The 26239-nt window shown below is 42.8% G+C and overlaps 2 protein-coding genes across 2 annotated transcripts; both read left to right on the forward strand.

Moving 5' to 3' along the window:
- The first annotated feature begins 2950 nt into the window (after positions 1 to 2950).
- LOC106485654 (keratin, type I cytoskeletal 10-like) lies at positions 2951 to 16814 on the forward strand. Its single transcript, XM_067311777.1, has 15 exons — positions 2951 to 3712; positions 4532 to 4614; positions 5078 to 5234; positions 5885 to 6046; positions 6419 to 6544; positions 6779 to 7005; positions 7811 to 8226; positions 13128 to 13651; positions 14458 to 14540; positions 14727 to 14883; positions 15081 to 15242; positions 15636 to 15761; positions 15873 to 16099; positions 16258 to 16349; positions 16743 to 16814. The coding sequence occupies exons 1-15, from the start codon at positions 2951 to 2953 to the stop codon at positions 16760 to 16762; spliced, it is 3324 nt and encodes a 1107-aa protein (XP_067167878.1). The 3' UTR covers positions 16763 to 16814.
- A 5228-nt stretch (positions 16815 to 22042) lies between these two features.
- On the forward strand, positions 22043 to 25977 carry LOC106487618 (keratin, type I cytoskeletal 13-like). The gene is made up of 8 exons (XM_013946393.2): positions 22043 to 22525; positions 23332 to 23414; positions 23601 to 23757; positions 23955 to 24116; positions 24510 to 24635; positions 24747 to 24973; positions 25535 to 25626; positions 25958 to 25977. Exons 1-8 carry the CDS (start codon positions 22043 to 22045, stop codon positions 25975 to 25977), a joined length of 1350 nt encoding a protein of 449 aa, XP_013801847.2.
- The last annotated feature ends 262 nt before the right edge of the window (positions 25978 to 26239 follow it).

Here is a 26239-nt window from a genome sequence, read left to right on the forward strand (position 1 = left end):
ACCGTAAAAGATCTAAAACCAAAATCTTTTACTTGTGTTCCTCCTTTATATACAAGTAGTGGGAATAGTATAGAATTAAAAAGAAATTTTGAGACTATCTCAAGTTCTCCTTCCTCAGCAGCTTGACTTTTTTTTTCTTTCTTTGCTTTTATTATTTAATTACTTTCCAAGCATACAGTAAGATATGCCCTATCACGAGGACTTTGCAATATAGATAAGCCCCTGCTGTGAACAACTACCTGCACAAAAAGACAGTCTAAAAGTAAAAGAGAAGAGGAAATAAAGTAGATGTGCACAAAGTACATAAACAGATTAAGAGACTTTTTTGGTAAACATTTTTCCTCTTGTTGCAATACTTCTAGAGGATTTCTTGTTCGTTATCACTAACAACCCTATAGGTCATTCTAGTTTGTCTGTGAAGAGCATTTATAAGGCGTATCACAGGAATCAGTGATGGAAAACTGAATGTGATAATCGGTTTTACTTACCACAGTGGAATTTGTCAAAAAAGGCCCCCATTGACCAAAACGACATTACTCCGACACTGAGGGAAAACAATGCTAAAAACAAAAACGTTTTGCATACAGTAAGCTACATCTTTCAGCACCAATAAGATAACACACCGAAGCCCAAAACCTGTGTTTACACTGCTGAAGCGATACTACCTTCCTCCAGCTGTGAATCAAGGACAAATTATCGCATCATCAAACTACTTGAAATCTTTCATCACCTTTGAGCCACTGAGTATGTCAAATAGCAAGATAAAATCACAGAGAGCTTTTGAAAGAGATTGCATAAGCAGCAATAAAGCAATGCTGGCAAAAGCACAGCTTCAAAGGACAGGACAATGGATTCAGTCAGAAAATGTTAAATAATGTATAATTTAAAGTAAAAAAAGGCTAGAAGTTAAGAGGCAGAAATATAGTTTGCAAGAGACTCACGCACACAGAGACTGAGTGCAGAAAGCAACAGCAACATATAATCAACTTCCAAATCAAGGTGACCGTAGGAAAGCAAGGGCTGGACTGCACTGCCATCCACAAGATGTCTTTTGGAAGATGCTGAGATAAGGACAGCAGACAACAAATAACAGATATCCCCTGTTTGTTCCCTGAAGATGAGGTTTTAGGGTAAGATTGCCAAATTTCATAAAAACCTTACAGCCATTAGAACATCAGTAACACAACAGTAACACAATGGCAATACAGACATTTCAGTAACACACAGCAAAACTGCCAATGGACACAAGTGCAGTTTCTTCAGACCAAACTGGAACAGCATGGGGTCCATGACTTCCAGTCCATCTACCGCAAGACCACAAGTGCTGATGGATGATCCTCAAAGGTTTTGCAATCATTTACGCTGAAGCAGTAGGGACTGGCTGTTTACATGAATGAAGTCTCTGCTGTATTAAAAAATATGACGTACATCTCACATAAAAGGATGTAGGTTGAGAAGAGAGCAAAGTGGATACTACAGAAATTAAATTCTGGATTTGAACTAAAATATTTAGTTTTCACCCACGACAAAGATGAAACAACATTGTAAGAAATATTTTCTGTCGGTGATAAGTCATCAGAAAGGCTATTAGTTAGCATTGTTTGCCAAAACTCAGAATCTTCTCATGACTTTTTCAGAAACATTGCAACTCTGTCTTCAGATACTTTCTTTTAGCATCAAACCTAGCAATTAAAGGAGAAAATCAACTACAAGTCTTTCTTAGCCAAATTCTTTTGGAATCAGTGCAAGACTAAGGTATAACCTAGTTTCTATTGTGGTCTCAACAGTGTGATTTCAACTGATTTGTGTAAAGTCTTTCAACTTTTCTCTTAGGATGCTATTTTAGAGCCTGTATTATGAGGAGTTTGCAAAATGACTCTATTGCCTGTAACACATGACACAGTAACAATAGAGAGAATGACCTGTTTTACATTAAACCATGAAAGGCCTTCCCACATAGTGGTTTATGGGTCATTGTTTGGGTTAATACAACTTCTAATTCTGCTACAGTTGACTTTCTAATATAATTAAAGGATCTTTAGTCATCCTATGATTTTAGATTAAGAGCTCTTTGGTGAAAACAACACATTTTTTTCCCTTTGAAGACTAGGACTTAGATGTCTTGTATGCTGTCCTATCACTTTCTTCAAAAAGGAAGGATTTTGATTTTTAAAATAAGAATCCCAACGCATTGTTTGGAAGAGATTTCTGATATAAACAAATATGTTCTCTTAGTAAGACAGGGATGTACAAGCTGCACAATCTAAATGGACCAGTTATACAGTCTCATTAATAAAAGTCATACATTATCATGTGTAGGGAGAAAACGAATATAAGCAGTGCAAAAAATCTTAAATGTCCAAAACATGAAAGAGCAAAGAGAAAAATAGTCTTTGACAAACAGCAGCTACAAAAATCTGAGCAAAGAAAGCAGATGAATAAATGAATAAATAAATGCGCAATCTAAACATGAGATATTTGGGAACCACTTTCTCACATTTAGGGAAAAGCTGAGAAGAAAAATTCTCTCTATAGTTCCATCAGCTACACATTATCTCAGCACTAGTTCCAACAGGACCCTGTATAAGGTGTTTTTTCCCTAGTAGAGCAGATGAAGCTGCATAAAGCAAAAGACTACCTATCCCAGAAGAAGCTAAATGAAAAGAATGCCACCCAAAAGAAATAAGAAGTTTTTTCTTAAACAAACAACATAAACCCAGCAATGGGCTAGATTACCTGAGATACAGGCACAAAAATATTGTTCAGCAAATTATTCTTGGCACAAACAACAAAGTTGGCAAATGCCCTGGGAGAAGGAAACACCCGATGGTGACACCCACTGTCAAAAGTATAAGTAGAGAGAGCTGGGGATGAAAATTTACAGTCCTGAATCGTATCAGGCTGTGCACCTAAATTTGGGACTGAGACTAGACTCCTATCTGCTGTCACAATGAGCTGTGGCACTAAGTCTTCAACTAGTATTGTTAAAATTGGTGGTGGAAGCAGTGGTGGTGGTGGTGGTGGTGGATGTGGTGGCGGAGGTGGTGGAGGAAGTGGCAGCAGTGGAGGACGTAGGTCTGGTGGGTACTCCTCAGTCTCCAGTAGAAGGTACACCTCTTCTGGAGGTGGAGGCTTTTCTGGGAGAAGCTATGGTGGAGGAGGTTCCAGGAGCAGCTATGGAGGGGGCTTTAGCAGTGGTAGTTGTGGAAGGATTAGCCGCAGTAGCTATGGCGGGAGAATGAGCGGTGGTAGTTTCGGAGGAGGAATGGGCAGTGGAAGCATGGGAGGAGGCTTTGGATCAGGTGGAGGTGGCTTTGGGGGAATGGGAGGTGGTTATGGAAGTTGCCTTGGTGGAGGTGGTGGTTTTGGTGGTGGTGGATATAGTGGAGGCGGATTTAGTGGCTTTGGGGGTAGTGGTGGCTTTGGTGGTGGTGGCCTTGGTGGTGGTGGCTTTGGTAGCGGTGGCTATGGAGGAGGCAGCTTTGGTGGAATGGGATTTGGTGAAGATACCGGATTGCTCTCCACAAATGAAAAGCTGACCATGCAGAACCTTAATGACCGCCTGGCTTCCTACCTGGATAAAGTGCGGGGCTTGGAAGAAGAAAATGCTCACCTTGAACGTCTGATCAGAGAGTGGTATCAAAAGCAAGGTCCCACTGGTACCAAGGACTACAGCCAATATTACAGAACAATTGAAGAACTGCAAAACCAGGTATGATGTGATTAGACTAAATTGGGACAGATTCTCATGAGAATGGCCTGGCACTTGCCTCCTCCAGCATAATATCCCTATTTGGGCTGGTGTGTTCCCTCCTTGGTTTTAGCCACCCTGTCAGCAGCCAAAAAGCAGACTGTGACAAAGCTGGCCTACCAGTTTTTCTCTGCTCTGGGTGATACGTGTGTTATGGCATTCTTGTATGTGGTGCAGTTAGTATTGTTTGGTGCAACGACAGATCGTTACTAGCACGTCCATCGTGGGGACTGCTCAGTGCTTCCTTTAACCCCATGGCCTTGTTGTTTGCTCCTCACTCTCTTGAATGGGAGATATAATTGTTCCTTGCTTATGTTGTGCCACTAATGGCCATAGATGAATTCCATATTTTTGTGCATATACAGGATGAGACAATTTATGGGCCATAGTGTCTAACCTGACACTATCCCTCAGCTGTCTAAACAGTCTCATATCTCTTACATGAATATTGCAATGGTAATAATGTTTTCCACTGTTTGGGGAGAATGAGGAGTTTATTTAATTATTTTTTCCAGCAAGGTATTACATTTTGAATGGATATTTGTAAACCAAAATTGACAACAAAGACATCAATCAGTACTGACTTTACATAAAAGTACTTTGTTTTAGCTGAGATGGAAACAAACTCTTTTCTCTCTGCATAGCTTCTGCAGCACTACTCAGGCTTGATATCACCATAAAGATATTCTGAAATGCGTATCTGCACAGGCATTTCTTCCCTCTTTCTCTGTCAGATTGAAAAGGTGACTGATCAAATGTCTTCTGCCCTCTCCCTTTCAGATTGTTGGTGCAAGTGTGGACCTTAACAAGATTCTTCTTGACATTGACAACACCAGGATGACCGTGGATGACTTCAGACTGAAGTGAGTCTTTCCCTTCCTGTCTCATGTCATCTTCCTTCACCCTACCCCATGAATTCATATTCCCAATCAATCTTTCTAGACACTACAGTGTCTTGACTCCAGCTACAGTACAGATAACTGTTGGAAGAAGAAGCATTCTGAGAATAATTTTGCATTAGTTTTTCATTATTATTTTGCTCCAGACAAATTATTAAAGAGTGCCATTTAAAGGACTCCAGTCTAAGTTTCTCCATCTTTGCTTTTAGCTTTATAAATATAATCCTGATCATATAAATCCCATAAAGAGAGAGATTCCACTAAAATCAAATAAAACTGTTGGAGATGGAAAGAGTATTAGGTCCTTTCTTTTAAGAACTGAGCAATGGGACTAAAGTAAGACCAAAGATGTACCAATGAGAACTGTTCATAATCAAGGTAACAGAGTCTGGCAGAACTTTTACTAACTTTCTTGCCTGTGATTTAGGTATGAAACTGAGTATACTCTCCACCAGAGTGTGGCAAGTGATATTAATGGATTACGTCCACTTTTGGATCAACTGACTTTAGCCAGATCTGACCTGGAGACACAGTTTGAATCCCTAAAAGAGGAACTGATCTATCTTAAGAAGAACCATGAAGAGGTAAGTTTCCCCATACCTTAAAATAATAACTAATGAAAACTCAACACTTAAAGAATTTCCTGTGGATTTCTTCCATTAGGAGTAACCAAATTTTAGCTGCTGGCTTTGATCTTCCAACTTGAGACAATCTGGCTTTGATCTGCAGCAGTATGTAGCACCCATAGTTCTCACTGCCTGAAACGGAGGTAACAAAATATCTAGGTCAACAGTAGGCAAAATGAGAACAGGGAAGTGATAGCTCTCACTACCAAGTACAATTTTGTTGCTGAAGTCATGGAAGGAAAATTGAATAGTATAGATGGAGGAATCAAAAGAAAATATTTATGCTATCTGAGATGATACTTCCCATTGAGAAGAAAAATACCCAAAAGGATTTTCACAAACAGCATGCTGCATGGGATTCCTTAGGGCCCCAATGCGAAAAAGTCAGGGTCAATGAGTATGTGCTGTCTGGCTATTGCTCATTGCAAAGTTTAGCTTAGGAATGGTGGAAATGTCTTCTCCATGGCAGGAGCAAATGAGGCCTCTTTTGCAGGAGCAATACGGATGTGTGAGGATTCACCTTCCATTTCTTTTCCTTTATTTCAAATGATGAGGTTTCTCCTTACCTTCATGCTTTGAGAACCTGTGCTTTTTATTGTTTTTTGCAGGAAATGAGGGGACTGCAAACACAATCTGGTGGTGATGTCAATGTGGAGGTCAATGCCACTCCTGGCATTAATTTGATGGAAAAATTAAATGAAATGCGTTGTGAATATGAACGGCTTATTGAGAACAACCGGAGAGAGGTGGAAAGCTGGTATGAAACCAAGGTAAAGTACAGTACCAATAACTTACTAAATCTTTCACAAAGAACTGGATCTATTCATACCTAATACAGGAGAAGCTACCTTTCAGGTTTTACTTAAGGTACATAAGCTTTAAACTCTAGTTTAGACTCTAGTAGCTTACTGTAACAGATTAGTGCTAGAGTATTAAGGTTAAGTAGTAAAGCATGTTTCAGTAATAAGGTGAATTACAAAGAGGTTTGGTATGGATTAGTGTGTGGGAAATGTAGACGGACAGTCTACATTACATCCCTCTCTAGCCATATTCACGGCTTTCTCAGTGCTTTTCTGATAACCCCATAATCTTCACTTATAATCAAAAATAAAATACCTTAATTCTGTATGTGCATTTTTCAGATGGAAGAAGTTAATCAACAAGTCCACTCAAGTGGCCAGGAAATACAATCAAGCAACCAGCAGATCTCTGAGCTGCGACGTGAATATCAAAGCCTGGAAATTGAACTGCAGTCACAAATCAGCATGGTAAGTAAAGGCATATGCTTCTGCCTCACCTGTGACACAGGCTGTATGTATCACTGAAGGAGACTGGTTATATTTAGCAATCGCTCCACCTGTAGAGAGTGGGGTGCTGGGTTACCCGTTATCATCAAAGATAAGTTTTTCTCTTTTTTGTGAGGAAAACCTCCAATTTTTCCCCCCAAATGAATTAAGCTTGCCACATTCCCATAAACACCATATTTTGTTTTCCATTCTCAGGTAGACTCTCTCCAATCCAACCTGGAAGACACAGAGCGCCGCTATAACATGCAGCTGCAGCAGATCCAGGGTATGATCGGCCCCTTGGAGGAGGAGCTGGCCAGCATCCGCTGCGAGATGGAGAGTCAGAATGAGGAGTACAAGATGCTCCTGGGCATCAAGACCCGCCTGGAACAGGAGATTGCTCAGTACCGGGCACTGCTTGAGGAAGGGCAGCACGACCTCGTGTATGTAAACTGCCAAAAGATCACAGCATTATGTAAAACCCAGGGTTGTCAGATTAGTCACAAAGAAAGCAAACCAACAGCTTAGATTTGCAAAGCAGATTTTGTACTGAAATGGGGCTAATTTGGCTGTCTTGATCAATCACCTCCAAGGTCCGAGGTACTATAAATTTCTTGACAAAACTGTTCAGAATAGAAATCATGTGAGGAAAAATTAATGCAGAAGTTCTGAACTACCTATTTGGGGCTGGACAAGGAAACCCATGTACACAACCCTACCTTCATTCTGATTCCAGAAAAGGCTAGGAATTGAACAGACAGACATAGCCTTGGAAAAGACTGGTAGCAGAAAAACAACCAGAGTTTTCCTAACCTTCACAGAAGTCTCAGTGTGAGGTTCCAGAGAGAATTCAAGCTCCTCCGGTTCCCCTGAGGCAGGGAGCCTGCTTCTCACCCTAATTGCTGCCTGAAAGAACAGCTAAGGCTTCATTTTCTGCCTTTCCAGTGTGGCGCCTAGTGACAGCATCCACTGTCACAACTGATAAAGTGGCAATGCCAAATCCAGCAAGGAATATCTGAGCAGAATTTGGAAAAGGCAGCAGCTACTGCATTCAAGCTGATATTAAAAGACAGCCTGATTTTTGGCACAGCATCAGTTGTCTGGCTGCTCTGGGTAGTTCCACAAAGGAGGAGCACAGGCAGGAGAAGTGCAGGATTCTGTGCAGTATCTGGAGAGAGATCTCCTTCCGAGATGAAAAATGTGTTTGATTAACTTTCTTTTTTTCTTTCCCTCTCTCTCTCTTTACAGCATCCCAGGAGGAGGAATGGGAGGAGGAATGGGAGGAGGAATGGGAGGAGGAATGGGAGGAGGCAGAATAGGAGGTGGTGGCTATTCTTCTGGAGGAGGAAGAGGAGGAGGAGGAAGTGGTGGCATGAGTGGTGGATATGGAGGAGGTGGCATTTCTTCCGGCAGTGGAATGGGAGGAAGTGGTGGAGGAGGAATGGGAGGAGGAAGTGGAGGAATGGGAGGGAGCAGTGGGGGAGGATCATGTGGTATTATTGGAGGAGGAGCAGGAGGAGCAGGAGGACTAGGAGGGGGAAGTGGAGGAGGATGCAGTACTATTGGTGGAGGCGGAGGAGGAGGAAGGATCTCAGGAGGTGTCAGCAGTTCCCACTCCTACTCTTCATCTTCCCAGTCTCAGTCATGCAGTGGTGGAACCCAAGGTGAGAACTGTTATATGGGCACACTATTCTCTCTGTCACAACCTTACTAATTTATACGCTACATCAACACATTGAGCTGAGAACAAACAGTACTGAGGATAAACAAATATTTCTTGTTTGTGGTAAATTTACTTGTATTAAAAATTCATTCATAATTGTGTACAAAGGACCAACTCCTCTTAAGATACAAACATTCAGTTTCTATTCAATTATGTGGATGATACCAGCATATCATGTAGTTTAAACCCCAGCTGGTTTTCTTCATCTCTCTAATTCTTTGCAGAACCTAATTAAAAATACCATTTTTATACAATGCTGAAGTTTTCCTTTATACTTTTGGAATAGCTGATGATCATCTATCAAATGGTCAGGCTTCTTTTTTACCTGCTAAATATGGTGCCTCAGAGATTTGGTGCCAGCACTGAAGAAATTAATGGTTTCTTTGTCTCTAAACAGGGTATGGAAGAAAGTCTTTTGATTAAGAACATACACCGATGATCCTACAGCACAAGACCCTTCAAACAGAAATTTGCACAAATCCTCTGCATTCTTCACATTCCTGAGGAGAGAGAGATGCTCTTAACCACTCCTCAGAGCTCCTGATGCCATCTATCCAAAAAAGGCCCATCGGAGCTATTCAGATGGACCACCTTCCCACCTGCCCTGCATGCTAAGCGCTTCTTCTGCCTGTAATGCTTTGTGGGCTCAATCATTGACATTTGAACTACCTGCTTTACAGATTCAACCAATTTGTTGGTTATTCTGTATCATGAAAATGCCTCTAATAAAACTTTATTTCTGTCTGATGCAACCAGAAACCTGTGTCTAGGAATTTTTTCCATTCTGTGGTGTAACCACTTGAAATGCAAATGCAAAGCCATACCAAAACATACCTCCAGATAGAAAGGTTTAGTATACATGACAACAATTGATCATGAAATTTAGAGTTAAAACACAATTTCTGAGCACTCTGGGCAGATCATAAATTTCTTGGAGCATCTTAGGCTATGCCTTTGTTTTTTAATAAAGTGCCACATACTGTTGTGGAGCTCAGCTCTAAGACCTAGTAATAGCTAAATACCAATCTAGAACAGGCTGCAGCACTATATGAATGCTAATATAGTTGGCATCAAATGAGTGCCAACCCAGGCATGACACAATGAGACACGAGTGATCGCAGAACCGTGATTTTGAAAGCAATGTTTCAATTTGTGACTCACAAAAACTTGACTGACATGGTTCAGTTTAAACTGGAAATGCTCAAACTTGTGATCTGTTTTTTAACTGAAAGGAAAAACAAAAAGAAAGGAAACATAATTCAGAGTCTGGAATGATTTCACTGAATACATGGCAATTTACATTATTGCTTTTTTTAAAAGTGAAAGAAATAAAATTATTTTATTACCTATGCCGCACTTACTACTACCCCGTCAGCCTGCTACGGAGCAGGGTGAATCTAAGGACAATAGGAAGGACTGCGGGATTTTAAAATGTATATGGAAAACTCTCTCATATATTCCCCTGTCATAAAAATCTTCTGTTTTTTCCATAAAGAAAACCTTTTAAAATCAGGATAGACATCTGCCCAGAATCTACACAGAATGACTGAATAAAATTTTAGGACTAGAGAGGATTATTGTATATAAAAGTGGTAGTTAGAGGGAGGAGCGAGGGCAAGCCAGAGTCGCAGAAGGCATAGCACGTTCTAAAGCCCTCACAGACACAGAGATGATGTTTCGCAACAGTGATCAGCTTAGAAAAGCAGACACAGAAAACACAGAAGCAAAGACACCCAACTTTCAGGACAAAGAAGAGAATTTCTTGTCGGAATGAGTCCTTGCCAGTTTGGTCTGCCCTTCCTTTCCTGACAGCAGACAGTTTGAACACTGCAGAGGAGAGAGTAAACCTTCTACAGTGCATCTTAATTTGACTAATTAAATTACAGAGCAACACTGCAGTTATCTTTTTTAAACCTAATTAGCAATCAGAAGCAGCAGTAGTGACCCAGAATCTCAGCATAAGACAGTAACTGAGTGTGCTGTAGTACGTATTTTTTTCTAGGATCTTTACAAAGTTTCCTTCCATAAAATGTTAATACTAACAGCAATATTTGTCTTCTATCTGTGTAAAATAAAGTACATGTGAAAGTAATTGGAATTTTAATTTCTGTATATAGGAAAACCTGTACTGTGAAGAAAATAAATGTAAACTCTTTTAACCACACTCAACTGTTGCTTAAAAACTTTCCTGACTAGAGCTTGCAAAAAGTTTGATGGCTCACCTGTTGCAACAGCTTGGAGCAGCCCAGCAAACTAATCATCAGCGAGAACTCTCTCTTTATTATCTGTCTTTTGGGAGTTGCATTTGCTTCTGTCCAGGGAAATGTACTTTATGCATTTTTATATTCATTATTATAAAGAAATTGTAGTATACCTTTCTCCAGCAATTGGGACAATTTTGTTTATAAAAACAAACACCAGGTTATTATAATTCATCACAGATTGCAGTAATAACCAACTAATGCCAAGAAAGTTAATAAAGCAAGAAAAGGAATATATTTGGATGAAATCCATTTCCAGAGACTTAGCCGAAAAAAGTAACCCAGAGACTAACAAATTCAGAGGTCAAAGGAAGCGAAATGCATAGTCCTAGGCCTTTCAGGGCAGTATCTTGTGCGCCTCTCAGGAATCTCGGGAATTTCTGGATGATATTTTGGAGGAGAGAGGGCTGCCAAAATAGGCAGATCCTCAACCACAGCTTTAATGAGAAGTTAGCACCTAAATTCCTCAGGCCCATTTTTAAGTCTTAGTCCACAGCTGCCACCTAGACAACATGGAACAGAAGTCAGTTATAGGCCAGGCTGTTCCCAAGCGAAGCCAGCAGTGGAAAATGGGGAAAGGAACCCAAAGAGCAGTACCTGCCCAGCATGCATTCGGCATGCACTTGCCCTGGGAGGCCGGTTCAGCTCCCTCAGCGTCTGCAGAAGGCACTGCAGTTGGCCAGAGCTAGGGAGGAGGTCTGTGGTGAAGCTGAGTTTAAAAAAGCACCAAGGTACGAGCTCCAAAGGCTGTTAGGGTATCCAACAGCAATCAAGGGGCCAAAACTACCCTGAGGCCAAATAAGTGAAGGGTGCAGGTCACTAGCAGATGGAGTCGCAGGCCCAGCTTTTGATGCAGGGCTACGTGCTCAGGGAGTGGCCTCTGGTGGTGAATAAAGAGTCAAGGAAAGCGAGTCCTTCGTGGAAGAGGACTGAGCACCATGGATTAAAGGCTAAGCAGGTCGATTCACAAGGGTGTGGATGGAGAGAATAGACGCAAATTTAAGTTCCAGAAATACACGTCACACTCCCATGCAAAATTTCTCAATACTTGGAAACCAGGCAGAGAAATAGAAATACTTGATATACGCCAAACTGAAGTCTGTATTTGCTTGTGTTGCGCTTACATGAAGTCGATTTAGCAGACTTGTTAAACAGACTTTCTGCTACACAAATACCTCCAGTGACACCCAACAGCAAGAATGAGATTCTAGTAATGCCGATTTCTGTTTGTTTTAGGTATTTGCACTGCATACATCATGTAGAAAGAGAAGTGATGTTTACAGCAAGCGGTATCTAGATTATTTCCACGTAATCAAACAGCGCTTTTGCCACAGCCCTCTAGGGGGTACTATATCGTCACCTGTTGCACCACGTATGTTACAACTACCTCCACAGATATCAATCTACGCTTTAAATCAATCTTTAAAGAGTATTTATTTTCCTGACTGGTAATTACATTGCTGCTTAACACGCACTAGGTAATATGTGCCATGTGATGAAGTTCAGAAGGAATTAAAACAGGCAGTATGAAGACAGCACCTAGGAAGAGACACAGTTAGATGGAATGAAAGATTTTCAGGAGAGGTTACTGGTTAACTGTAATGAGTTCAGATAATGATTATGTTTTTTCAGATGTAATCTTTGGCATTGTATCTTTTAATCAAACTGATTTTTTTAATTACATTATATCATTCTACACCCTACTCTGAAAAATGGCTATTATTAATATGAAATCTAAAATATTAAAATCTGAAATACTAAACATGTTTCCTCTCACTTTTCCTCTGAGTCCTTTTAAAACAGCTAAAATAAAATCAATGTATTTGCTGGAAAAAAATAATTACTATGTTTCCCCTTGCAAAGTACTTCTGTAGCTCTCACCCAGTTTTCTTCAACAAGGGAAATGACTGAAATCACAATCCTGTGCTTTCAGAAAAAGCTAAATAACAGCAGGAGCTTCCCCTAGTACAGTCAATAATAACAGAATAAGAAGAATGGTGTAAACTGCTCTTCTATAACAGAGACAGGAAGGCAGCTTTTAAAATGAGTAACATCTTTCAGTAAAAGAAAGTAGATTTCTAAATATCTAATGTAAATTCCTGAATAAATTAAAGAATAAAAAGTTTCTTGGAAGCTGCTGGACTTTAAAATCATTGTCTTTTATCATAAATGGAAGACAAAAAAATGAAATACTGAATTTCGCCACATATAAGATTGAAGGAGACAAACGACATAGGTGGAGACTTAATTAACTCCTTTTACCAGAGATATATTGCCAGGATAATAGAAGCTATGAGATATTATATGATCCAACAAAATATCTAACAAAGAGCCACCCACATAAAATTATAGTGTGTGCTTTGTGTGAATCAACACAGACATACCTGCAGAGAATGGTAATGGGTATTACTTACCCAAGACAAAATTTCCTTAGCACATCACTTTTGGCATGAGCACTATGGCTGGCAAACTTCATGGGAAGCTGGACTGCCTTGCAGGTGACACCCACCCAAGAAGGTATAAATAGTGATCAGCAAAGACAGAAAGGCTGCAGTCTGATCTTCTGTATCTAGCTGTGCAGCGCGCTTTGGGGTTGGGCTTGGATACCTTACTGCTTTCACCATGAGCTGCAGCATCAAGAGAACGTCTAGTATTTCTTACAGAAGTGGTGGAGGAGGAGGCCACTGTGGTGGTGCTAGCGGCAGGAGTTCCTCCGCCTCCTCCAGGCGATATGCCTCCTCTGTGATAGGCGGCGGAAGCTATGGTGGGGGAGCAAGCAGCATTAGCTATGGAGGGTCCCTGTGCGCTGGCGGCTTTGGTGGAGGCATGGGAGGTGGCTTTGGTGGTGGCCTAGGAGGTGGCTTCGGTGGTGGCCTGGGAGGTGGCTTTGGTGGTGGTGGGGATGTCTTTCTGGGCGGCAATGAGAAGGTCACCATGCAGAACCTGAACGAGCGCCTGGCTTCTTACCTGGACAAAGTGCGAAGACTGGAGGAAGAAAACGCTCAGCTTGAGCACCACATTCGGGAGTGGTACAGGAAGCAAGCTCCCAGCGTTTCAAAGGACTATAGCTCCTACTACCAGACCATCGAACAACTCCAGAACCAGGTAAGAGAGCCCTGACTAACTGGCCTCCATCTCTGACACGCAATTCTCAGTCGCGAGCACTTCCGTCTTCCCTCTGGAAGTGGCTCTAAGGGGGTGGAGGGTGCTAGTGAACGGCCTTGCTGGTGGTATTACTGGCAGAAACCTGCGGAGCCATGTCTCCCACCCCTTGGGTAAGCGAGCCCACACACCAGCCCACAAGGGAAAGGCAAGTGCTCCGGGGCCACCGCGCAGGGGATTAAGGAGCACTCCCCAGGCCCAAACATGCTCGTGCACGTGACTGAAATCTCACATTGTGCCGGTGGCTCCAGATCAGGGATGTGCGGTTTCCAGTCTTTCCCTCCACTCCAATCCAGTTCAGCTGGATGGTGTGCAAAGCCACAGCACCTGGACTGCAAGATCCAAATTCCCTTTCTCTCCGCACACTCCTACGTAGAGCAGCTGGAAGCACCAAGGCCTTCCCACACAAAACCTTACTTTAGTACTGGTAGAAATTACAGTAAACGGACCGAGACAAAGCAGGTTACAGAGAAAGGGCAGAATACACATTCCCTGGCCACACCTGGGCAACTGTCTCTAACTTGAGCAACAGAAGATACCACTATGTCTTTTGACGGTGACTCTGTGATAACCTGGGTTTCCTTGGAAAGCACTTCTTGGAGAGTAACCCTCTCATGTGGTTCCTGCATTACTGCAGGAAAGAACTCCAAGACCAACAAGAAAGCCCCACCAAAGCTTTGCATCTCCTCTCTTCCTCTTCTGGGTGTGTTGGGCACAAGGAGAATCCACTCCAACTTACTCTCTTGCAGATCATTTCTGCCACTGTGGACAACAACAAACTGCTGCTGGAGATCGACAACAGCAGGATGACTGCTGATGACTTCCGAATGAAGTGAGTGAACCTTGCATGTCTTTCGCGTCCTGCTCACGGAAGTCAGGAGTCGAGGCACTGCCCCGAGTGCAGTGACTGAGCCCCCATCTTCTTCTACTGGCACACAGACATAGGAAGGGTGAGGGCTATTGACAACGGTTGTCAGCTCATCTCCCCATTCCTCTGTCTCTCTTCTGTGTGGTACAGGTATGAGAGTGAACTGGTCATTCGTCAAAGTGTGGAGGCTGATATTAATGGCTTGAGAAATATGCTGGATGAGCTGACTCTGTTTAGGTCTTCTCTGGAATCAGAGCTGGAGACCTTGCAGGATGAGCTGATTGCTCTTAAGAGAAACCATGAAGAGGTAAGAGCCAATGATAAATAGTATCTGCAAGAAATAGTCTTCTGATCTTTCAGGGTTCCTAAAGTTTAGGTACCAAGTCAGTTCGGACTTACGTCACGTGAATGGCATTCCTTTATTACCTCCATGTTGCCTGGCTCACTGTCCCTAGTTGAAGAAGTGACCTGTACTCTTTGTTCCTCTCTTCGGACTCTCTGCAGGAGATGAGGCAGCTGCAGTCCCAGACTGGTGGCGACGTGAGCGTGGAGGTCAATGCTGCTCCTGGCATAGATCTGACAAAGACGCTAAATGACCTGAGAAACGAATACGAGCAGATCATTGAGAGGAACCGCAGAGAGGTTGAGCAGTGGTATGAAGTCAAGGTATGTAGCAATGCTCAGAGTGGAAGTCTCCTTCTGCGGGAAAACACAGGCATGCAATACCGGGGAGGCTGCTCACATGAACAGGAGTCCTTTGGCTGCCCGTGATCAGAAGAGGCTGCTGGGCGGAACACCAGCCTGCCCCTGCACACCTCGGGGAACTGCAAGGAAAAAGGTGTTGGGGAAGGACTCCAGCAGCAGAATGGGAGCAGGCCGGGTCTGATGTACAAAGACTGGGTGGCAAGTCAGGATCTGAGGAGCAGTGACTGGGCTGCCTTCCAGCAAGATGGAACTAGAAGGAGAGGCACTGTGGTTATCTTAGTTCTCAGCTAGCAGATCTGCTCCGTGAGGGGGTCTTCTCGCTCAGAAGGTGTGTTTGGTATCTCACTCTGGCAGATGGAAGAAGTCAATCGGCAGGTCACCTCTAGCAATGAGGACATCCAGACAAGCAGCCACCAGCTCACCGAACTGAGACGCGAAATGCAGAACCTGGAGATTGAACTGCAGGCACAGCTCAGCACGGTACGTGGGGCAGGATCACTGAGGGCCCTTTCCTCCTTTGAGCGGGACACTCCCTCCTTGGGTAGGGAGAGGTAGTGCTCTGGTCCTAAGCTCCCCCATTTCCACTTTCAGAAAAGCTCTCTGGAAAACTCCTTGGCAGAAACCGAATCTCGCTATAGCTTGCTGCTGCAACAAATCCAAGGCCAGATTAACTCTGTAGAGGAGGAGCTGGCCAGTATTCGGTGCGAGATGGAGGGTCAGAACCAAGAGTACAAGATGCTCCTGGGCATCAAGACCCGCCTGGAACAGGAGATTGCTCAGTACCGGGCACTGCTGCAGGAGGGACAGCAAGACCTTACGTACGTATTCTGTACTGGAGCAAGGCAATAAGAAGAAATCCTTGTGTACTCCACTCTTAATACAGGCTTCCTGTGTGTGGAGCTACATTAACATCTTTTTTCACAGAATATCCAGTGGTTAGTTGTTTTTTCGTGAATTAATTCCTCTTCTTTCACAGTGCCTCTCAAGGAGCTCTCCAAGGAGGTGGAAGGTCCTCCCATTCATATTCTTCTGCTTCCTACTCTCACTCCCAGTCTGGTGAAATGACAGGTAAGATGACATTTTGTATGGTGATGCCCATTAGTGGGTTATCCTTACTCTGATGACTACAATATATTTGGTCAGAAAGAAGTTTTGTATTTTGGGCTGGGGAAGTTGCCCGGCTCAAGTAGCCCAGCAATGAGAGAACTTCACTGATTCTGTCATGGAAGAATCAAGGATTAAAAGACAAAAGCTTTTTTCTGCCTTTTATCTAAAAGTAAACTGCAAGTAATAAGCTTTATAGGACTGGATATGCTCTTTCGCAAATTGGGATACCAAAAATACAGTCCTGAGAAAGCTTCTAGGCTTGAAGGCATCTGAGCTTCTCTCACTGCTCTCTTCAGTGCAGCAGGAAAGATCTGATTTCCCCCTAAGATGATGATTTGCTCTATCTTTACATAGGACAATCAAGAGTGTGTTAGAGCAACAGCATGATGATGCTGGCATCCTCCAACTCAGACTCACTGAACTGACCCACGGACAAGCACTTCTGCAGCAGAGCTGGTGCAACTAGAGCAATTCTGAAGGCGTGCTTGGTCACCCGACCTTCTTCCATTCTGCAATGCATGTATCCAACTTGTCTTTCTCAACTCGTCCTTTGTTCAGGGACTTATATTCTGCTGATAACACTGCCTCTAATAAAGCGCTACTTCTGTGATGCAAATAAAAAACGTGTCTGAGAATTAATTTCATTTAGCAAACTTTCAGCATGTGTCTATCTATCAGGCTACCTAATCAAATACACGTGGTCCTGTTATACTTTGCAACATACTCTCAGAAAAATCTATCTTGTATTAACAAAATGGACAATATGACTAAGTAATGTCACTGAGCTAAAGGAAATGTCACTAACCATAAGCATGACTCTTGAAGGGAGAGAAGTGTGACATGTACCAAACTACGCCTACGGGGACTGTCAAAGAGTCAGAGACCCTCTCATCATCTGACAGACCCTCTGTTTAAAAGCAAGAAGTATAAGCTTGAAAACAGAAAGTTATCCTTGAGACAATTTTTCTCATTCCTGCGCAATTACAAGGCATTTACCACCTTGTTTTCTAATGGCTACTCACGGGTTGCTTTCCAGCCTCTTGCCTTGGTGTATCAAGCTTTTTATTGCTAAATACACTCTAAATGATGTGAGTGAAAGGAGAAAGAAAATGTCAATGATGGGTAACTTTTTGAAGGTTATTTAATTATCTGTTAATATACTAAATTATGCTCAGCGCCACTACTATGATTCATCTGAGTCCATTCATCTTTGGCTTTACTCAGCTCATCACAGCTAGAGTTCCTGTGGGAAGGTGTGACTCAGTACAGGTTGCGCCAATATGTATAAGGCTTCCTGATATGAAGTATTTCTGTAACTTTGACTGCACAGAGAATTACATATTGCTAACTTCTGTTAGGCAATACAGTCAAAAACGTAATGTGCCTGTTTCCTTTAGTGTCAAGCACAGAAACATTAGTTTTCTGATAGATTTTTCAATTTAAATACCAATATAACCCCAAGAACCAAATTTTTGTCAACATTATCAAATGGCTGATACCATGCCCTATGAGGAATTGGAGACGTTTCATCTACTAAAAGTATTTTCTATATTTCATTTTTCTGGTTGTTTAAGAAGGTAAAATTTGCAATTAAATTTGGAGAAGAGAGGACAATACTAAATTAGAACAGATTTTTTTTTACAAATTTTACTTTCTGTAGATCACTGTAGATAGTGAACCACTTCTCAATCCATAACTGTATGCTCAAGTAAATTCACAAAATTAGCCAGTTTTCATCCAAGTGCCTGTTGTTCCCTCCTCATCTGACCAAATCTGGTCTCTAGTATTTGCTGCTTCATTTAAGTCTGAGGGTATTGTTCTGTTAGAGTAATGAAATGAAAAGTTTTCTCATCATAAACCATTTAGAAGTGTACTATTTAGGTCAGATTTTCTTTCAGTAATCTCAGAGTTAGTAATTTCAGAACTAACTTCTAAGAGTGTAAGGACTTTGTGAAATAGATGGCACTATAAAGAGTCTTCAGTTAAATCTGCAAAACCAAAGCCATGCAAAATCTTCAGACTGAAAGGAGTGGAGGCACAGTGAAACCACCAGTTAGTGTAGCAGTATTAGATCACTGCTGGAGTCCTGTTGATGACAGTACAACTTCTTTTGCATATCACCATTGATCCATGAGGAACTAACCACCACCCAATCTAGCGCAAGGACCCTCCTGGGGAAAATGCGTGGAACATGCCATAGTTGTGCTGAAAGTACAGCATACATCACTGCCAGCATCTGAGGTTGACAGATGCTCCAGAAACCTTGCAATATACTCTATCAGGTATCTTGATACCACTGTCGGTTCCTGCCACTTACTTCATTTCATGTCAATGATTCTTTACAAAAGGTGATACAGTTGCCTGTTGTTCTGAAAAGACCTACAAGAAAAGAGGACTCTGACAGTGAGGAGTTTACAATTCAATTAGTTAACACTGATAATGACAGCACGTTATAGCAGGTAGAGAGGAAGAGACAAGGAAAGGATCACTATATTGGAAGATCTTCACTTACCTTGGGAATTACTCATAAAACAAATTTTTCTAAAAGGCAGGAAAGACTATTGGAATTAAAAGTATTGTGAGAAGTCAGGTCACATTTATAAAATTTTCAATAGCTGTGAATGACAAGAATAGCAAGAAAGGCTGCTTCAAGAAAAGAGTAACAGAAATTGAATCTTTGGATGCTGCAAATGTTCAAGATCAAAACCGTTTCTTTCGTGGGATTTAATGTGTAAAGCAATTTGACTTACTAACAATTTAGATAGACTGGAGAATTAGAACAGTTCACATTTAGCAGTATTTTCTATATGTCTACAGATGTGCAAGGTGTAAGATTCCATCTCAGTGAATCACCTAAGAGAAAAATAAGAACAGAATTTGGGGTTACGAAATCCATTCATCTGCGAATAAAATTAAGAGATTCACAGATGGATGACGCTGAACGGTGACAGGTGAAGGATGAGGAATGCACAGATGGAGCTCCTGATGAAGCTGCTGGGAGTAGTACTCTTACCCAGACCAAAGTTGCCTCACTTCTTGTAGAACAATTAATTACTACTAAATATTGCCGAGGTTCTCCTCTCCCTCTTGTGTGACTAAAGACACATACTCAGCAATGGTATCTTAGTTTCTGTGCAAACCACTGACTATTTTTGATTTTTTTGCCAGTTCACAGCACCTGTTTGTGGCTCTGCATCCAATTTCACCAGTGCGTAAACAGTGCTTGGAAAGGCTTTATACCACTGTTACTTCAAAGAAACCTTTCTGATTTATAGAGATTCATGGAGTGCACTGTAAGCAAAAAGTCTTCCAAGGAAGATATGATTTCAAAGCTTTAACACTCTCTTCAACAGCTGAACGGCTGCTTAACCCTCTAAACAGAAGATGTCTCAACTTCTTCTGTCATTGCAAGGATTAGGAATGTTAATGGCACCTAGAGGGACCTGGGTTTTTTGGCTTGTAGAATAAATCACTGTGTCTGTTCCAAAGGGACTCACAACAGCCATCTCAGGCCAAGGCACTGTGTCCACAACACAGCGGACCAAAAATCCACAGGAGACATGGAAATGCCCATGAATTCCAGAACAGAAAGAATAAAAATGTCTTTGTGATACATTTACAGCACTGAGCATAGTTAGATCAGCTGTTAAAAAAAAGAGAGAGAGAGAGAGAGAAAGACAGAGACAGAGACAGAGAGACAAAGAAAAGGAATCTGCTGAGGGCATAAAATTACAGCATTGGGAAATACTGGGAATTGTTGGGTCAGATGCTATGATGCAAAAAGGCCAAGAAGGACACATAAAAATCACACCTCTGGCATTAATGCCAATCAGCAATAAACAGCTCATAGGGAAGAATAAAGGAGCATTTCAACAATCTAATGAGGAAAATATGACTAAGGAATCACACCCTGTGAGAAAATAATTTTTATTTTTTAATAATAATGACTCAGTTTCAATAAAATATGCAAAGCAACTGGTTCTGACAAGCAGATAATTAAGAGTGCTACTAATAAAAGAACAATCATAATTATGAAGATCGAAGTACGAAATTATGTTCTGCGTATCTGAAAATATGTGTAGGGGGATCTAGAAAGAGGGTAAATGGCTTTCCATGATTCTTCAGTCAATTATAACATGCATTACTGACTTTTATGGGGCTCATTATCATTGTGGATAAGTAAAAATGTTGCTCCAGCCACAATTACAAGTCATATGTGAGTAAAATCATAAAGTGAAAAAAACTGACAAATAAATGAAATAGTAATTTTTAACTTCCAAAGAGAGGAATTCCCATCAAAGTGTCACCGTCACACAAAGAAGCCATTTGTCTTCTAGACTTAAAATTTATGTTTTCCAAGAGTCATTTAAAGGCAAAATTACATTTCCAAACAAAGGTTCATCACATCGTGTTCTCTTACAGAAGTGCTGCAATTGTGCCACAGAGCCTCTGCAGTGTTAGAGAGACAAAAGACAGAGGGGAAGAGGATCTAAAGGGTCATCACAGCCATCACAGCTGAGTCTCTACTATGCAAGGATGAAATCCCAGGCATAAACCAATCATCTTAAAACTACTTCCCTTTTTGATCCAAAGCCCCCAAAATGGAAGCCTCTTCTAGATCCTTATGTCTCCCATGGATAAGGCCAGATTACACCCCTTGTTCTGTAGACAACAGCACTGTCCTTTATTATAGCTGTGGTATTTCCTTCCGCAAGGAGAGCAAGATGATACCGTTTGAGACTTTGCCTTGCTAAGTTAAGAAGCTAAATCCTTTTAATCTCCTCTCACAAGACAGATTAAGTGTTGCCTTGTAGATTCTACATATCCATTTCAATATAAATAATAAATAAATAAATAAATAATATTTGAGTGACTGAAATTCTACACAAAATTCCAAAAATCACCATGACTTTAAACGATGACATCTCTGCATATCCATACGCCTTTGTACAAGACATACAACTGTTTCCTAAAGGTAATACTACCAGAACTTTTTGTAAAGAAAGAGAAGTATCGTTGCTTGCTCAGAAATTACTCTAATAGGATTTTATCATTAAGTATCATGAAAGACAATACCCACGATTAGCTTTCGCACTAGTTTAGGGCCTAAATCCTTATAAGACCATGCTTCCAAAACCAGATGCTGGCAGTTCTGAGGCACGATGAAGTAACATCCACGCATAGGGTGCATGAGTTCATATTTCTCCAACTCTGAAACTAAAGGAGGAAGAGTAACTAGGTGGTGCTTTAATCACCTCTTTTCAGGAGAAAAAATGACTACAAAGATCAAAGAGGAAGTATTAAAATGAGTCTCACTCACTGAGCAGCCAGCAACATACTATCTGAAACAAAATCTAACACACAGCCACCCACCTGAAATTATAGCGCGTGCTTTGTGTGAATCAGCCTGCAAACACAATACCTATAGGGAGGGTTGTCCCAAATCCCAAAAGAAATTCCCCTTAGCACATCACTTTTGGCATGAGCACTATGGCTGGCAAACTTCATGGGAAGCTGGACTGCCTTGCAGGTGACACCCACCCAAGAAGGTATAAATAGTGATCAGCAAAGACAGAAAGGCTGCAGTCTGATCTTCTGTATCTAGCTGTGCAGCGCGCTTTGGGGTTGGGCTTGGATACCTTACTGCTTTCACCATGAGCTGCAGCATCAAGAGAATGTCTAGCATTTCTTACAGAAGTGGTGGAGGAGGAGGCCACTGTGGTGGTGCTAGCGGCAGGAGTTCCTCCGCCTCCTCCAGGCGATATGCCTCCTCTGTGATAGGCGGCGGAAGCTATGGTGGGGGAGCAAGCAGCATTAGCTATGGAGGGTCCCTGTGCGCTGGCAGCTTTGGTGGAGGCATGGGAGGTGGCTTCGGTGGTGGCCTAGGAGGTGGCTTCGGTGGTGGCCTGGGAGGTGGCTTTGGTGGTGGTGGGGATGTCTTTCTGGGCGGCAATGAGAAGGTCACCATGCAGAACCTGAACGAGCGCCTGGCTTCTTACCTGGACAAAGTGCGAAGACTGGAGGAAGAAAACGCTCAGCTTGAGCACCACATTCGGGAGTGGTACAGGAAGCAAGCTCCCAGCGTTTCAAAGGACTATAGCTCCTACTACCAGACCATCGAACAACTCCAGAACCAGGTAAGAGAGCCCTGACTAACTGGCCTCCATCTCTGACACGCAATTCTCAGTTGCGAGCACTTCCGTCTTCCCTCTGGAAGTGGCTCTAAGGGGGTGGAGGGTGCTAGTGAACGGCCTTGCTGGTGGTATTACTGGCAGAAACCTGCGGAGCCATGTCTCCCACCCCTTGGGTAAGCGAGCCCACACACCAGCCCACAAGGGAAAGGCAAGTGCTCCGGGGCCACCGCGCAGGGGATTAAGGAGCACTCCCCAGGCCCAAACATGCTCGTGCACGTGACTGAAATCTCACATTGTGCCGGTGGCTCCAGATCAGGGATGTGCGGTTTCCAGTCTTTCCCTCCACTCCAATCCAGTTCAGCTGGATGGTGTGCAAAGCCACAGCACCTGGACTGCAAGATCCAAATTCCCTTTCTCTCCGCACACTCCTACGTAGAGCAGCTGGAAGCACCAAGGCCTTCCCACACAAAACCTTACTTTAGTACTGGTAGAAATTACAGTAAACGGACCGAGACAAAGCAGGTTACAGAGAAAGGGCAGAATACACATTCCCTGGCCACACCTGGGCAACTGTCTCTAACTTGAGCAACAGAAGATACCACTATGTCTTTTGACGGTGACTCTGTGATAACCTGGGTTTCCTTGGAAAGCACTTCTTGGAGAGTAACCCTCTCATGTGGTTCCTGCATTACTGCAGGAAAGAACTCCAAGACCAACAAGAAAGCCCCACCAAAGCTTTGCATCTCCTCTCTTCCTCTTCTGGGTGTGTTGGGCACAAGGAGAATCCACTCCAACTTACTCTCTTGCAGATCATTTCTGCCACTGTGGACAACAACAAACTGCTGCTGGAGATCGACAACAGCAGGATGACTGCTGATGACTTCCGAATGAAGTGAGTGAACCTTGCATGTCTTTCGCGTCCTGCTCACGGAAGTCAGGAGTCGAGGCACTGCCCCGAGTGCAGTGACTGAGCCCCCATCTTCTTCTACTGGCACACAGACATAGGAAGGGTGAGGGCTATTGACAACGGTTGTCAGCTCATCTCCCCATTCCTCTGTCTCTCTTCTGTGTGGTACAGGTATGAGAGTGAACTGGTCATTCGTCAAAGTGTGGAGGCTGATATTAATGGCTTGAGAAATATGCTGGATGAGCTGACTCTGTTTAGGTCTTCTCTGGAATCAGAGCTGGAGGCCTTGCAGGATGAGCTGATTGCTCTTAAGAGAAACCATGAAGAGGTAAGAGCCAATGATAAATAGTATCTGCAAGAAATAGTCTTCTGATCTTTCAGGGTTCCTAAAGTTTAGGTACCAAGTCAGTTCGGACTTACGTCACGTGAATGGCATTCCTTTATTACCTCCATGTTGCCTGGCTCACTGTCCCTAGTTGAAGAAGTGACCTGTACTCTTTGTTCCTCTCTTCGGACTCTCTGCAGGAGATGAGGCAGCTGCAGTCCCAGACTGGTGGCGACGTGAGCGTGGAGGTCAATGCTGCTCCTGGCATAGATCTGACAAAGACGCTAAATGACCTGAGAAACGAATACGAGCAGATCATTGAGAGGAACCGCAGAGAGGTTGAGCAGTGGTATGAAGTCAAGGTATGTAGCAATGCTCAGAGTGGAAGTCTCCTTCTGCGGGAAAACACAGGCATGCAATACCGGGGAGGCTGCTCACATGAACAGGAGTCCTTTGGCTGCCCGTGATCAGAAGAGGCTGCTGGGTGGAACACCAGCCTGCCCCTGCACAACTCGGGGAACTGCAAGGAAAAAGGTGTTGGGGAAGGACTCCAGCAGCAGAAAGGGAGCAGGCCGGGTCTGATGTACAAAGACTGGGTGGCAAGTCAGGATCTGAGGAGCAGTGACTGGGCTGCCTTCCAGCAAGATGGAACTAGAAGGAGAGGCACTGTGGTTATCTTAGTTCTCAGCTAGCAGATCTGCTCCGTGAGGGGGTCTTCTCGCTCAGAAGGTGTGTTTGGTATCTCACTCTGGCAGATGGAAGAAGTCAATCGGCAGGTCACCTCTAGCAATGAGGACATCCAGACAAGCAGCCACCAGCTCACCGAACTGAGACGCGAAATGCAGAACCTGGAGATTGAACTGCAGGCACAGCTCAGCACGGTACGTGGGGCAGGATCACTGAGGGCCCTTTCCTCCTTTGAGCGGGACACTCCCTCCTTGGGTAGGGAGAGGTAGTGCTCCGGTCCTAAGCTCCCCCATTTCCACTTTCAGAAAAGCTCTCTGGAAAACTCCTTGGCAGAAACCGAATCTCGCTATAGCTTGCTGCTGCAACAAATCCAAGGCCAGATTAACTCTGTAGAGGAGGAGCTGGCCAGTATTCGGTGCGAGATGGAGGGTCAGAACCAAGAGTACAAGATGCTCCTGGGCATCAAGACCCGCCTGGAACAGGAGATTGCTCAGTACCGGGCACTGCTGCAGGAGGGACAGCAAGACCTTACGTACGTATTCTGTTCGTAAATAAGGGCTTAATTTCATCACAGTCTTGTCTCTATCAAGACTTGCAGAAGACAGAGTACAATGTTCTACTAGTCTGTTGTTGAAATCTGAACACAACACATTTTTCACAGTATCTGCATTGAAATGTGTATTTTATAAGTTTAATAAGCAGACCAAACACAGAGGAAAAAATAAAGCATGCAGTTACTGATGTGCTTTTACAGTTTATCCAATTCTTCTTGGCATAATTACAGAGAATAAATCTCATGAGAGGAATCACCAAGCACAACCAGACTGTAATGCACTTCCTTCTTTCAACAGATGAACAATCACAGTGGGAATGGGAGAGAAGAAGTATTTTACTTTTATAGTCCTTTGTTATTTCTGCTTCTACAGCTTTCTAAGAAAATATAGCTGGAAGGGAATGGAATCATAAGATGAAAAGAACTGTCTCCAAATTTCAGAAAAAGTCTAGCTGTTACACCCACTGCATAGTATGTCGCAGTGTGTCTGTTTGTTAATGTCGTTATGTTCCATTCATTAAAATCCCTTCCCTTTCACAGGACGTCTCAAGGAGCTGTCCAAGGAGGGGGAGGATCCTCCCATTCCTATTCTTCTACTTCCTACTCTCATAGTCAGTATGGTGAGAAGACAGGTAAGAAACCCCTTCCAAAGAGGATCCTAATTTATCCTCTCCCCATGGCTTTCCCATTTTGTGCTTCATTTCTATTTGCCTGTAAATATTATTCCCTGTGTTATGGTTTCCGTATTTGTCATTGCAACAGGTATTAAACCATTCAGTATCAAACCTCTTAACTTCAGGGTGTCTTAGCTTCACTTACAGAAACAGACTAAGCTTCTTCTCCACCTTCTTGCTAATACAGATGGACATTTACATAAAATGGATACATCTGAAACATCTGTGCTGCAGGAGACACTTGATTTCCCCATCAAATAGAGTAATGGTTTCCTCTTTCTTTTCACAGGGCAGTCAAGAGTGTGTTAGGATACAAGCAATGACGCTGGTGTTCTCCGATCTACCTACCGCTGTCTGACCAACCCAGTGTACACGGTGATAACACACATAGCACATTCACTGCGTGCCTCCACAACACATGGATTGCTCTACGGAAGTTATTCATGAAGCTAAGATGACTCCTCTCTAGGACTCTTCTAAAACTATCTACTTCTTCCTTTTTGTATTGTTCTTCATATGCAATCACTGTAATTTATAGTCATTAATCTGCACCAAAGTTAGTGATCTACTT

This window comes from Apteryx mantelli, chromosome 28, assembly GCF_036417845.1.
Source record: "Apteryx mantelli isolate bAptMan1 chromosome 28, bAptMan1.hap1, whole genome shotgun sequence".
Taxonomy (NCBI): Eukaryota; Metazoa; Chordata; class Aves; order Apterygiformes; family Apterygidae; genus Apteryx; species Apteryx mantelli.